General features: G+C 33.0%; 1 protein-coding gene across 1 annotated transcript in view; it reads right to left on the reverse strand.

Moving 5' to 3' along the window:
• Positions 1–10,913: 10,913 nt before the first annotated feature.
• The window catches only part of LOC134739433 (UDP-glucuronosyltransferase 2B4-like), a 245,513-nt gene continuing 241,226 nt past the window's right edge, over positions 10,914–15,200 (reverse strand). The window contains 1 exon segment of the mRNA XM_063663722.1: positions 10,914–11,133. Coding sequence (XP_063519792.1) covers positions 10,914–11,133 — 220 coding nt within the window.

Consider the following 15,200-nt stretch of genomic DNA (forward strand, 5'->3'; position numbering starts at 1 on the left):
GTTGTGGTAGCAATAGTTTACTACATAGGCTACAAAAAAAGATTGTCAGCATTTCCATACTTACCAAAGTGAGTATGAAACCTCAGGCTCACTAAATCAGTACCTTTCTTAAACTATTACTATACTACAGTATCATTTCAACAGTGTTAAAGATTTAATCACAATTTAAATATTAAGTATTAATAATTAGGATAATAAACCTTTACTATGACCTATACTATTCATACCATTCTGGAAATATAACATATAATACTAGCAGATCACAAAGTACATAGACCGATACCCTCTCAAAACCAAAAACAAACAAACAAACAAAAAATACAAACCAAAACATTCAGCCTCTATATTTAAGGCATGTTTTTCATTAATACTGATGTGCTTCCAGGAATATACGAAGAAGAGGTGGGACATCTGGCATTCCCATGGGAAACTCTCCATAGTAACCTAAAGGGTCAACAAAACAAATAAACTTGGCTGCCTACAGCCTGCTGAGTAACTCCTCAGCAGGAGGAGTTTTATTTATTACAGCGCTGTCATACACATTTTCAGATATGTAGTTTTATTTTTATATTCTATTTCTGACAGTTTTATTTGCCTGCCACACCATGAAAGACTCTGCAGTTCTAAAGAAGCTGTTAGGAGAACAGTATAGATATCTTCTGTGGGGGTTTCTTAGTTACTGAAAGTAGGAAAACCTTAACATTAAAAAGAATCCTGGTATAATCAAGTAGAAGGCTTGGTGGAGGTACTAACATGGTTGTCTCATGTCCATCAAGCTGGAGTTTTTCTAGAATAACTTTTAAATTGAATGACTAAAATTTATGGGCCGGACAAGTACTTTCCCAGACTTTCCAGAGTCAAAGAAACACAGATTCAGCAGAAAAACAAAACAAAACAAAACAAAAGCCGTTCACAGTTTTCCAGTTTTCATGACCAGCTCTTCCTTTAATTTACGCTGGGCTTAACATAAGTACAGCAAGCTCGTAAGCCAGATTAATCCTAAGTGTGTTTCATGCTTCAATTTCTCAATCAATTGATGGTAAATGAGTCTGAAATTTGGATAGCCTACTTATCTCAATAGTCAAAGTGGAATATAGCTGCCTTCATGGAAAAGATCATCAAATTAAGCAATACAGCACAAATTACATAAAAGCTTTCTAAAATAATTTTATAGAATACGAATTTATGCACTTAAAATTAAATACAATGGAAAGGATTTCTAATTGAGTCTAAGAAAGCTTGCCATAAGATCTTAATTTTTCTAATAAGATGTTTTTCATTATCTTCTTTAGATTTATTGGAATTTTCATTTGGACATCGTTTTTCACTTTGTTTATCTTAATATTGGGATAATAGGAAGCATATATGTTGAGAATGCATACTCTACTACTGGTATTTTTTGGCAAAATGTATATATTATTTTGAAATGTTAAATAGTGCGTATAGGATGAATCATGGCTCATTACTCCAAATTCATTTGTTTGTGTTCTAACACCCAGTTCCTCAGAATAGGACTACATTTTGAGACAGGGCCATTAAGGAAAAAATATAATATAAAATGAGGGCATTTAGAGGATGTCTTATATGAACAAAAGGACAAACACAGAGAAGAGAGTCCATGTAAAACCACTGAAGGAAGACAACCATCTACAAACCAATCGTTGAGGATTTAGAAGAAACCAACACTGTTAATCATACCTTGATTACACTTGATTACACACTTCTAGCCTCCTGAATTTTGAGAAAATATGTTTCTTGTTTAAGCCACCTAGCCTGTGGTACTTTATTATGGCAGCCCTAGACATCTAATAGAGTGGTATATAGAAATACACTTGAAGTTTGAATGTTGATGTTATATATGAAATGAATTTTGAGAGCATCAGGTATGTATTAAAGTATGAAAGAAGGATTATGCACTATTTGGAAGATGATACATACACAACTATATGCTTATCAAATTTGGTCATTCGAGAAAAAAAAAAAAACCTTATATGGTTCCTGGAACATACTGTTTATTTTCTGATTATTCCTTTGCACATTGAATAGCTGTATCCAGATTCTCTTTCATTTTTCATAAATTTGAGCTAGTAACAACCATTGACTTCAGATTTATTAATACAGTATCTTGCGCAATAATATAAAAATATATTTTGTCCACTTGAGAATATAGAGCTAGGTTTCTTTCTTTCTCTTTCTCTCTTTCTTTCTTTCTCTTTCTTTCTTTCTTTCTTTCCTTCTTTCTTTCTTTCTTTCTTCTTTCTCTCTTTCTTTCTTTCCTTCTTTTTCTTTCTTCTTTTTTTTTCTTTACTTTTTACTACACACGTTCCAGGATACATGTGCAGAACGTGCAGGTTTGTTACATAGGTATATGTGTGCCATGGTGATTTGCTGCATCTATTGATCCATCCTCTAAGTTTCCTCCCCTCACACCCCACCTCCCAACAGGCCCTGGTGTGTGTTATTTCCCTCCCTGTGTCCATGTGTCCTCATTGTTCAACTCCCCGTTATGAGTGAGAACACACAGTGCTTGGTTTTCTGTTCCTGTGTTAGTTTGCTGAGGATGATGGTTTCCAGCTTTATTCATGTCTCTGAAAAGGAGTTGATCTCATTCCATTTTTGGCTGTGCAGTATTTGGTGGTGTCTATGTACCACATTTTCTTTATCTCATCTGTCATTGATGGGCATTTAGGTTAGTTCCATGACTTTGCTATTGTAAATAGTGCCACAATAAACATATGTCTGTAGATGTCTTTATAGCAGAATGATTTATATTCCTTTAGGTACATACCCAGTAATAAGACTGTGGGGTCAAATGGTATTTCTGTTTCTAGATCCTTGAGAAACTGCCACAATGTCTTCCACAATGAATCTCAATAGATGCACAAAAAAGGCTTCTGGTAAAATTTAACATCCCTTCATGTTAAAAACTCTCAGTAATCTAGGCATTGATGGGACATAACTCAAAAAAATAAGAGCTATTTGTGACAAACGCATAGCCAGTATCACACTGAATGGGCAAAAGCCGGAAGCATTCCCTGTGAAAAAAGGTACAAGACAAGGATGCCCTCTCTCTCCACTCCTATTCAACATTGTATTGGAAGTTCTGGCCACGGCAGTCAGGAAACAGAAAGAAATAAAGGTACTCAAATAGGAAGAGAGGAAGTCAAATTATCCCTGTTTGTAGATGACAAAATTTTTCTTTAGAAAACCCCATCATCTCAGCCCCCTAACTCCTTAAACTGATAAGCAACTTCAGCAAAGTCTTGGGATACAAAATCAATGTACAAAAATCACAAGGATAGCTTTACACTAACAACAGACAAGTAGAGAGCCAAATCATGAATCAACTCCCATTAACAATTGCTACAAAGAGAATAAAATACCTAGGAATATAGCTAACAAGGGATGTGAATAACTGCTTCGATGAGAACAACAACCCACTGTGCAAGGAAATAAGAAAGGATGAAAACAAATGGAAAAAACCTTTCATCCTCATAGACAAGATGAATCAATATTGTGAAAATGGCCATACTGCCCAAAGTATTTTATACATTCAATGCTATTCCCATCAAACTACATTGACATTCTTTGCAGAATTAGAAAAAAGCTACTTTGAATTTCATATGTAATCAAAGAACACCCTGTGTAGCCAAGACAATCCTAAGCAAAACAACAAAATTGGTGACATCGTGCTACCTGACTTTGAACTGTAATACAAGGCAACAGCAACCAAACAGCATGGTACTTGTACCAAAGCAGGTATATAGACAGATGGAACAGAACAGAAACCTCAGAAATAACACCACACATCTACAACCATCTAATCTTAGACAAACCTGACAAAAACAGACAATGGAGAAAGAATTCCCTATTTAATAAATGGTGATGAGAAAACTGGCTAACCATATGCAGAAAACTGAAACTGGATACCTTCCTCACACTTTATACAAAAATTAACTCAAGGTAGATTAAAGACTTAAATGTAAAACCCAAAACCATAAAAGTCATAGAAGAAAATCTAGGCAATACCATTCAGGACATAGATATGGGCAAAGACTTCATCAAGAAAACACAAGAAACAATTACAACAAAAGCCAAAATTGACAAACGGGATCCAATTAAACTAACAAGTTTTGCACAGCAAAAGAAACTACCATCAGAATGAACAGGCAAACTATAGAATGGGAGAAAAAATTTGCAATCTACCCATCTGACAAAGGTCTATTATATACAATTAAATTTATTTAATTTACAAGGAACTTATTACAAGAAAAAACAAAACCATCAAGAAGTGGTCAAAGGATATAAACAACCACTTCTCAAAAGATGACATTTAGGCAGCCAACAAACATATGGAAAAAAGCTCAACATCACTTATCATTACAGAAATGCAAATCAAAGCCAAAATGAGATACCATCCCATGCCAGTCAGAATGATGATTATTAAAATGTCAAGAGACAATAAATGCTGGCGAGGCTATAGAGAAATAGGAATGCTTTAACACTGTTGGTGAAAATGTAAATTAGAGCTAGGTCTTTAATATTATGTTGATTAATTGACTGATTGATTTTCAACGCAAACCAAGTTCAAAGTAGATGAGTAATTAGAGAGAAAGCAAAAAATACTGAGTTAAAAATTAATAAATAAAAACAGTCTGGATGGTAAAAACACTAATTTCAAGAGAGCTTTTTTTGAAGTTTAGTGAAACTTAAGTTTTCTAACATTTAAAACTTTCAATTTTATCTATAACTGCTGAGTGATTGTGTTAAAAAAGTTACCATACAATCTCCCATCTTAACAATTTTTAAGTTTGCAATTGAGCAATGTTAAGTATATTTACATTTTTGTGCCACAGGTTTTTAGAAAATTTTCATCTTGGAAAAGACATTGAACAACACCCATTTTCCCTTTACTCCAGCCCCTGGTATCCACTATTCCACTTTTTCTTTCTATGGGTTTTACTAGTTTTGATACCACATGTATGTGAAATTATTTATATGTGTACTTATCTTTTTTTGACTGGCTTATTCAACTTATTATAACATCCTCAAGCTTCATCAATGTTGTTACATATGATAAAATTTTCCTTTTTTAAAAACTAAATAATCTTTCATTTCATGTATATACCATGTTTTCTTTGTCCATTCATCCATCCATGGACATTTGTGTTGCTTTCCTCTTTTGACTATTGTGAATAATGTTGCAAAATACATGGATGTGCAAATATGTCTTTGAGATCCTGCTTTTAATTATTTTGGATAAATACCTAGAAGTAACATTGTTGGGTCATATGGTAATTTAATTTTTTTGAGGAACGTCTATACTCTTAACTATAGGGGCATCATCATTTTTCATTCCTACCAACAATGCACAAGAGTTCCTGTTTATATATATTATCTTCAATACTTTTTGTTTTCTGGGCTGCATGTGTGTTTGTGTGTCTGCATGTGTGTGAATATATGTATTCAAAAATGTTTTAAGATAGCTAATGGTTATGATGTCATAGCTCATTATAGTTAGGATTTACATTTCTCTAATAGTTAGTGATGTTAAGCATCATTTCATATGCTTTTTGGCCATATGTCTATATTTTCTAAATAAATGTGCATTCAAGTCTTTGAATTATTTTAATTGAGTTTTTGCTATTAAACTATAGAGAATTGTCATATATTTTGAATATAAAACACTTAGCAGATAAGTGATTTGCCAATATTTTCTCTCTTGCAACTTATTTATTTCTATGACACCAATTGTAATGTCTTCTCTTTCATTTCTGATTTGTTATAGTTTTTTTTCTTTTAGACTGGGTCTCTGCACTGCCCCAGGCTGGAGTGCAGCAGCAGCACCATCTCGGCTCACTGAAACCCTCACTTCCCGAGTTGAAGTGATTATCTCACGTCATCCTCCTGAGTAGCTGGGACTACAGGTGCATGCCACCACACCTGGCTAATTTTTGTAGTTTTAGTAGAGACAGGGTTTCACCATATTGCCCAGACTGGTCTCCCACTCCTGGGCTCAAGCAATCTGCCTGCCTTGGCATTCCAAACTGCTGGGATTATGGGATTAAGCCAAGAAGCTCAGACTGATTTTAATCATACAACTATTCACTTTTTTCTTTAGTCGAGAAAACAATTTCTCAATTTTGTTGATCTTTTCAAAAAAGAAAGCAATAACTCAGTTTTGCTGATTTTTCTCTATTTCCTATTGTATTTATGTCTGCTGTAATCTTTATTATGTTTTTCTTTCTGATAATTTTGGTCAGTTTTTTGATACATAAAGTTAGATTCTTTTAGATATTTCTTCTTTTTTAACATAGGCATTTATTACTATAAACTATCCTCATAGTACTGTTTTTCCTACATTCGTAAGTTCAGTTTCCTTTTTTTCACTTCTTTTAGTGTATCTTTTATAGCAAGCTTATCCAACCTGAAGCCTGAGAGCTGCATGCATCCCAGGATGGCTTTCAATGTGGCCCAGCACAAACTTGTAAGCTTTCTTCAAACATTGTGATTTCTCTTGCGATTTTTTCCCAGCTCATCAGCTATGGCTAGTGTTAGTAGCCATATGTGTGGCCCAAGGCGATTCTTCTTTTCCTAATGTGGTCCAGAGAAGGTAAAAGATTGGACATTCTTGTTCTATAGGTATATTTTGTGGTTACCATGAGGATGACATAAAACATATTATAGTTATAACAGTCCATTTTAAACCGAAAACTTTAATTATATATGAAAATTCTATTCCTTTACATCTCCCATTCCTACTTTATGCTAGTAATATCATTAATTATCTATTTTATGTTGTATCCCAATTAATACAAATGTAATGTTACTTTTATGCTTTTCTCTTTTAAATTGCATATCAGAATTAAAAGTAACTTGTGCGTCAACATTAGAAACTTACGGGACTTTATAATTAATTATATATTTATCTCTACCAGATAGATTTATACTTTAACATTCATTTGTTTTGCTACCTACCCTCCCTCATTTCAACTTGAATGACTCCTTTTTGCTTTTCTTGTAGGACAGGTGTGGTAATAATTACCTCAACCTTTTTTTTAACCCGAGAGAATACTCCATTTTCCATAATTTCTGAATGACACGTTTACCAAATGAATCTCTTATGTGGTCAGGTTTTTTTCTTGTTTTTCTTTCAACATTTTGAATATATTATGTTGCTTAGTGTTGGTTTGAAAGGATATCTGCTGGTATCTTGTTGAAAATATCATGTGAGTTCCAATTTATGTCATGATTTATTTTTCTTTTTCTGCTTCCAAGGTTCTTTCTTTGTCTGTGACTTTTCAAACTTTGATAATAATATTTATTGGTGTAAAATTTTTGAATTGATCTCAGTGTACAGTAGTTGTGTTTTAAAACAATTCCATGTTCTTCCTCAAATTTGAGAAATTTGAGAACAATTCTTTGTTCTTCCTCAAATTTGGGAAATATTCTGCCTGCCATTATTTCTTTAAATAGACTTTTTGTCTCAATCTTTTCCTCTTGTCCCATGAGGGCTCTCATAATGCGTAACTGGTCAGGTTAACAATGTCCCATAAATCTCAGGCTTTCTTTACTTTATTATCACATTCTTTTTGCTCCTCTCCCTTAAAAGTTTCAAGTTGCCAATATTTTCAAATTCATGAATTATTTTTTCTAGCTGATCAAGTCATCTATTGAATTTCTCTAGTAAATTTTTCAATTTAGTTATTGTATTATTTGCCTCCAGAATTTCTATTTGGTTCTTTTCTATACTTTTTATGTCTTTGTTGATACTCTTATTTAATATATGCATTATTTTCCTGATTTGTAAAAACTTGTCTGTGTTTTTTTAGGTAATCGAGCATCTTTCATTATTTTTGAAATTTTTGATAGGTATTTAATATATTTTGAATTTTTTGACAGGTAATTAATAAATCTTTGTTTATTGAGGGTGGAATGAAAGCTTTATTTTGTTCCTTTAAATAGTTCATGCTTCTCAGTGTCTGCATGTTTTGCACTTCTTTGTTTAAATTCTGAGATTTAAAGAAACATCCACAATTCCCAGTCTTTATGTACTGGCTTAGTGTAGTGGAAAACCTTCATCAATCACCCCAGCTAGAGATGCTGGGAGCTTTGCAAACCATTCCAACAGCTGTAATCTCTCTGAGCTTTTCAATGTAATTACCAAGTTAAATTGGGTTTTTTGTTTGTTTGTTTGTTTTCAGGATTTTGTAATATTTTGCTTCACCTCTTGTCATTCTGTAGTAATAATGCAGCTCTTCTTGTACTGCCCTAAACTGCCCCACTGTCCTTATTCCCAGGCATTCAAATGCTGGGGTTTCTATGAGTGATTTAAGTTTGGTGACAGGAATTAGACACTTCGGAAGTCCCCTAAGGAGCCAGAACATTAGATCACATTTCACACTTCTTTCACTCCTGTGGGAAAAGTGATGACTAAAGATTTTTCTCCTGATTGTGTAATGCTGTACTGGCTAGAGAAGGATCTATCGAGAGTATATGGTACAACATTTCTTAGATATTAAAATAAAATTCTTTTTGGCTTTGCTCTTTTCTGAGGTGCTGCAACCTTTTCACTGGTTTCTGAGATTATCACCATGGCAATTTGGTCTATATGATGTTGTGAAATCTCTTTCTGCATGGGGGAACAGGGACAGGGCATTCCTACTCTGCCATCTTTAAAACATCAGTTTTGCCACCACACCATGTGCAAATTTTAAAGACTATGTGATGAAAATATGTCAATTTGCTGTTAGTTGTTAGGTCTAGAAGTGAGGCTCTAGGTAATTATTAAAAATTCCTTTGAGATTTGTCTTTGTTTGCAACAATTGATATAATATGAAAAACCAAAGAGGATATTACAAGAAAATTTCTGAAATAAGATGAGATCAAATAGCATTGATATGGTGACTTTGTATCATTTATTTGACTCTTGTTGGATACTTAGAATGTGTTATTTAATTTATACACTTTAATATTTATAACACACATATAGGATTATAATTTAATTTACATCTCCTCACACTATGCTCAACCTAAAGTGAACATGGTCCAAAGATTTGTTAATAACTTAATGGTCTGAAATTTAGAATATCTATGCTGGGAGCTTCTTACAGGAATGAGAGAACAAACCTGGGCAGACTCCTGGTAAGAAAGTGTTGGTTAAGATAGAACATATTACAACTACAAGGCCAGTTGGATTCTGATTGCAACTGATCTTAAAGGGCAATGCCAGATTGATGAAGGAGAGTCTTATGAGCAACAGCTCTTGAGAGGAAGGGAGTCCCACATACAATGAGTGTCCAACCTAAAAAGTCCCAGGGTGTTGGCAGGCTCAACTCCAGAAATGGCTTCCCACCTGTCAGAGCATGTTAATCAATTACTGTATTTAATTACAGAGAAAAGATGAGACTTAAAAGAGATATAATCAGTTTTTCCTAGATTATAATAATATTGTGAAAGTCAAAAAACATATCAGTGTAAAAACTTAAGAAACGTAAAAAACATAGTAAATATTTTTTACATTTAATTATGTACATACACAAGAACAATACGTATATTTCTTTTTATATAGTCATTTTAAAACTGGAATTAATTTATATATGTACCTTATCAACCTATGTAACTATTTGAAAATTTTCAAAAAGCCAGTTGAGCAAATTTATTTATTTAATAAATCTAGTCCTTAAATTAAAATATAAATAAGCATGTCACTAAGGTTATACAACAGTAAAAAAAATAAAAAGTGTAACATATGTGCTTAATTTGTGTAAACATTATTAAATTATATTTAGTATAGAGCTTTATATATCTAAATATTTAATATATACTATTATTTGTGAAGCAGGTATTCTAACACCTTAAATTTTTACCATGTAAGCCATTACTTGATGAATTTGCAATTCTCGACGATTGAGACTGAAAAGCAGTATACTGAACTTACTTTCAGAGCAAGCACCTCTTTATTTTTCTGCATTAATTAGACTTTTGATTATAGAGATAAGAATTATGAGTATTCATCATTTTTAAAGAATAGACATTTAAATCTTCTTTATTAAGTGTACTATCAACTAAAATTTTATAAAATCAGCAATTAAAACCATATATTTCTAATGGTTACCTATCTCAAAATAATCTGGTTACCTTGAATATCTTACTGACATTTTCTCTATGTAAGAAATTATTAGTTTCTTTTATTATTTGAGAACTGTCTATTTATCATCAAGAACACACAAAAAATGTTGGTTGAGTGATGGCAGAAACGTAGGCCATGACATCTAAATGAGGTATGTGGAAATATGGCAAACTATTCTGAGTGTAATGCTCTATTGTCATTTTAGCAATTCATTGTCTGAGATCAGTGATGCTGGGTATGTAGAAGGGCTTATTTAAATTGGAAAAGAAAAATAATTATGTTTCTCATAACAAGCTAAGTCATAGAATGCTTAACTGATTTGTGTGGTTTACTGAATTTCGTGAATTTTACATTTTTTACTTCTTTAAATCAATGTGTTTGTGCAAACACCAGGAATTAGCATATTGAAGGTCACCCTATCACTTAAGGTTATAGAAGTGATGACATCATGGAAACCGCGATATCAGAAATAGGAAAATTTAGATGTATTGATGTCCTTGTGTTAAAAAGTGAGAGAAGAGAGTAAGGACACCTAGGAAAATACAATGCAACAGTGGAATATACTCACAACTTCATGATCATGGAATTCTAGGCTACTTAGCTAAGATAAAATATCAGAATAGATAATATGAAAATAGGAAGGGAACATGTTTTCACTAAATTCTTTGTTTCTGGAATTAACAGGATTACCCCATCAGGTCTTCCCTAAATTTGGAAAGATCTACTCCCTCTTTTCTATCTTTCTAGTCTTATTAAATTTTTGAGAGGAAAATAAACTACATCATAAGACCAAGAATATAGCAGTTGCCACCCAGGCACGTAGGAACCCAATCATGTCTATAGAGTAGTGCTGGAACCAGGTGAAGTCGTGGGCAGCTGATCGCAGGTGCTTGCCTCCTTTGTGGTGCATGACAAACTCAATCCACGAGACTGCTTTATCCAGGGTCTTTATGGGTTGATCACGGTGAATTATTGATAATCTCATAGCATCTTCCTTATAACTGGAAGGCAAAAACACACATAGAAATTAGAAAGTTGTAGTTTTGTTTTCATAAAAGACAGGTAGATAAACTGTAGTATATGTTATGCAAGCTAAAAATTTGTTGGGTAAAAGATTGATGCTGGTTGTGACGTGAACATTATTGGTTGCATAGCATTAAAAAGATATAGTGGGGAGACTGAAAAAGAGTATATTCTTAACAAAATGCGGTAAAACAAAGACGTGAATAAAAGTTTAGTAAGCCAGTTGTTAACTTAAACCTAATATTTCCACGAAGATTGACACACTATGAACTATAATTTCCAGGACTATTCCAATACCAAGGTGATTAATGACTTAATATTGCAGGGGAAAATCCCTTAAAATGTCTACCAGGATAATATTTAACATTTCCTGGCATAATGTGTAACATAATCAATGATGATCAGTCTTTACAATCAGTAGTACTTACGAAGAATTGTTAATGGCTGTTCTCAAAGCACTGAGTAAATCTTCACTTGTCATAGTTTTGAAGTTAATTTCTACAGTTGCTCCTTTGACTTTCCTGTGAGCTATGTCATCAAGCTGATCACCAAATAGGGGAACTCCCACCATAGGGATTTCATGGTAAATAGCTTCATAGATCCCATTCATTCCACCATGAGTGATAAAAACTTTGGTTTGGGGTGACTTAGTATGCCAATTGGATGAGAAATGGTGAGATATTTTATTATGAATTTTAAAAATAATTTCAGCACTAAAGATGGGAATTATGAGATAACTCCCTGAAGCATACAGCATTTTCTTTAGAAGGTGAGCACATGGAGCATTGCTAGTAAAGATCATTTCTATCTTCAGAAAAAGAGGCATTAATTCCTCCTGCATTTCCTGTCACTCTCACCTTAACAATAGAAAGTGTGAGTCTATACAATTTTAGTCAATCCTTTAATTACATCTGCTTCAAAAGTATAAGTAAAATAAAGTTTTATAATTTTAAATATTTGCTGAATTTGCTCACTGTTTTAACATTTATTCATTTTTCTTCATCTAGTTCATATTTTTACTTTCTCATAGGCCTACCAAGAAGATCATTCTGGAGTATCCAATCATACAGCTGAGTGTTGGTTCCTAATGTGGATGGTTTTTTTCCTTTGTACCTCCATAACACCTATGGAAGAAACACATGTATTTCACAGATTGAACCACAGGACATTAGCATTCTAAGGATGTAGATATAGTTACAAATTATAAACTCATTGTACTTCAGGTGATAGTTGAGACAGGGAGTATGTAGATGTACTGTTGTAAACACTAAAAGATACAGTAGGACTTTTTACAAAGGTCTTTTCAGATAAAGTGTACTAGTTGTCTATTAAGTGTACAATTATTATTTTATTATCAATCAAAAATATCTGAAAATGAGAATATCAGTGAATAATTAAAAAGTAATTCAGTACTGGCTTCTCAATTTTCTAATAAGAATTGAAAATTTTATAAATACATGACCTCTGTGTCATTTTAAATCATGGAACTATTCTAGTTCTACCATCAAATTTACCGTTCCCCGCAGATAAAATTTGCTTTCAATTTCGTGTGTGTTTTGGATAATCGGTTGTCTTTTCTTCTCTATTTTCTTTCTGACCTCTGTTTTCTTATATTTAATTATTTTATTGAAGAAGAAGCAGCTAGAGAATTACTTATGTTCCATTGTTCAATGACAAATTTTCATTGGGATTGTAACTTTTTCCAATAATTTTTATTTGTGGGACATCTATAAAAAATGTCATACCTTTGAAAAGAAATGATGGCATGGATTTTTCAAACTACTTAACAGATAATTTCATAATTAAAGTTACAAGATTTCACATTCCTAATTAGTATACTTGCCTTTATTGAGTTTGATGTGTTTTAGCTAAATAGAAAGGAAAATAGCTTTTGGATAGTTTATATATAGCACTATCTAAAGTGTGAAATTCTAGAATTACAGTAGTAACAAAGTTAATATTAGTTGAGTATTATAAATAATTACATTACTTAAATAATTAAGTTACTATAATATAATTGCAATTGACATTTAACTCTTAAAAACTCTAATTATTGAGAAAGATTACATTAATCTGAGCTTTTATTTCTATGCAAAAGTACCCTGAATACAATTTTTATGCACTCATATATGAGAAGGATATTCTTGAGATTGATTCTTCTTTATCTGTTTTCTTTTTTCTGGTCCTTGGAAATAATACATGTCAGAACTTATTTCGGAATAGTTGGCACATGCCTTTAGATTTCAAATTCTAAAATATGATGTGGGGGCTTAATATATTATTTCTATTTTATTATAAACAAACCACAATCAAGAGTGTTGTTTCCAGTAACAGCAAGACTCAGTAGGCAAAAGCCATACTTTCTCATTATGTGAATAGCTGCTTATCAGGATTAGAGGTTTCACTAACCTTCTGTGGGATCTGGGCAAGGGCTGAAGCAATGATATTAACCTTTTCCTTTGTAACATTTTGAAACAGTGACCCAGAGAAAACACCACAATACCATCTTCCCCTGAACTCTGGAGAAAATTTTCCATTTCCTGAAGATAAAAATTTCTCTGCATTACAGAGGTGTAATATAACAAAGATTAAAATAAAGCTTATTTACACTTCCAAAATAAAGAGTTGAGAAATTATTAATGTGTAGTTATATTCTGACCCTATATTCTGACACACAGAACTATCTAGTCTCTTTTTAAGAAAGTCTATGTATAAAACATATGGCTTAAATAAACAATCATTCATTACTAGAAAATGCACACAACCAAAACAGTAAACGAAAAGTTTCAGTGATAAGAGTGCATCTCTTTTCATGTCTGTGTCATGTAGACACAAAATCTTAAAAACAAAATAACTTGCTAACATATAAAAATATTATTTGAGGAGTGACATCAGCAAGATGGTAGAATTGAAGACCTCTAGCATCAATCCCTCTTAAAAGTACAACTAGCAACTATTCAAATATAAAAATACCACTCTGAATGCACCAGAGCTCAGGAGAAAAGTGAAAAATCTTATGGGTTCATGGAAAATAATAATCCATGACCAGAAAGAAGAAAGGTCATCTGTGCTGCATCAACTCATTCTTCAAACCAAAATAACACCACTCACAGAAAACTTCCCTGTACCTGCAATTATCCAGGTGGAAGAAAATAATTGCAGGTGGACACTCAATCCCCATATCAATGTGTGAATCATTGTGAGAAGCCTTCTTTGTTCCATCCTACAGGATGTATTAGGAGTGTCAGACGGACTGAACTACCTGGGTTGAATCGGAATCAAAGAGCGGAAGCACTAACCAGAGCAAATGGCAAACATATCTTGGCAGATGCTCTGTGTTCCTATCAACAGGGAATTCACGTTGATGGGGGGCTAGCTGGCACTACAGTAGTACAGGAGGCACAATCCAGGGGAAGGCTAGAATCTTTTGTCAGATTTTACAAATATCCCAGGTGATCATACAGAGCCTTTCTCTGACCCAGAAACAACTATCAAGTAAGTAACTAAGTTCCAGTTATTTATTAGGCCTTCCCCAACCCAGAAATTATTACACATTTGGGTTTAAGTTCTGGCACAGCATTATGTTTTCATGGTCATGATAAGTCTTCCCCAGACAGGAAAACAACAGCATGGAAGAGATTTAGCTGTAGTGCACTATTTAGGTTCTGCTATCAAATATAAGCCATCCTCCAAACAGAAAGAATGCTCAGGGCAGAGATTCAGCTCTGGTATTAAGCAGTAAAATTTTAACACCACTTCATAACACGTTAGAAAGCTGAATCAGGTGGGCATCTTCTTAAATATGCAGGCATCAATGTAAACAGCAAGTATTGTTAAAAAAAATAAAACAGGGAAATATGACATCTCCAAAAGAAACCAATCAAGGTTCAATAATGCACAAAAAGATTTGAAGATGCTTAAATATCTGACAACAAATTCAAAATAAATCTCTTTGTAAAGTTCAGGAGTCACACAAACCATAATCAAAAAAACTAAAAGAAACTTGGAAAACAATGCAGACAGAATATTAGACATTTGAGAAAGA

The sequence above is a fragment of the Pongo pygmaeus genome, chromosome 3 (assembly GCF_028885625.2).
Source record: "Pongo pygmaeus isolate AG05252 chromosome 3, NHGRI_mPonPyg2-v2.0_pri, whole genome shotgun sequence".
Taxonomy (NCBI): domain Eukaryota; kingdom Metazoa; phylum Chordata; class Mammalia; order Primates; family Hominidae; genus Pongo; species Pongo pygmaeus.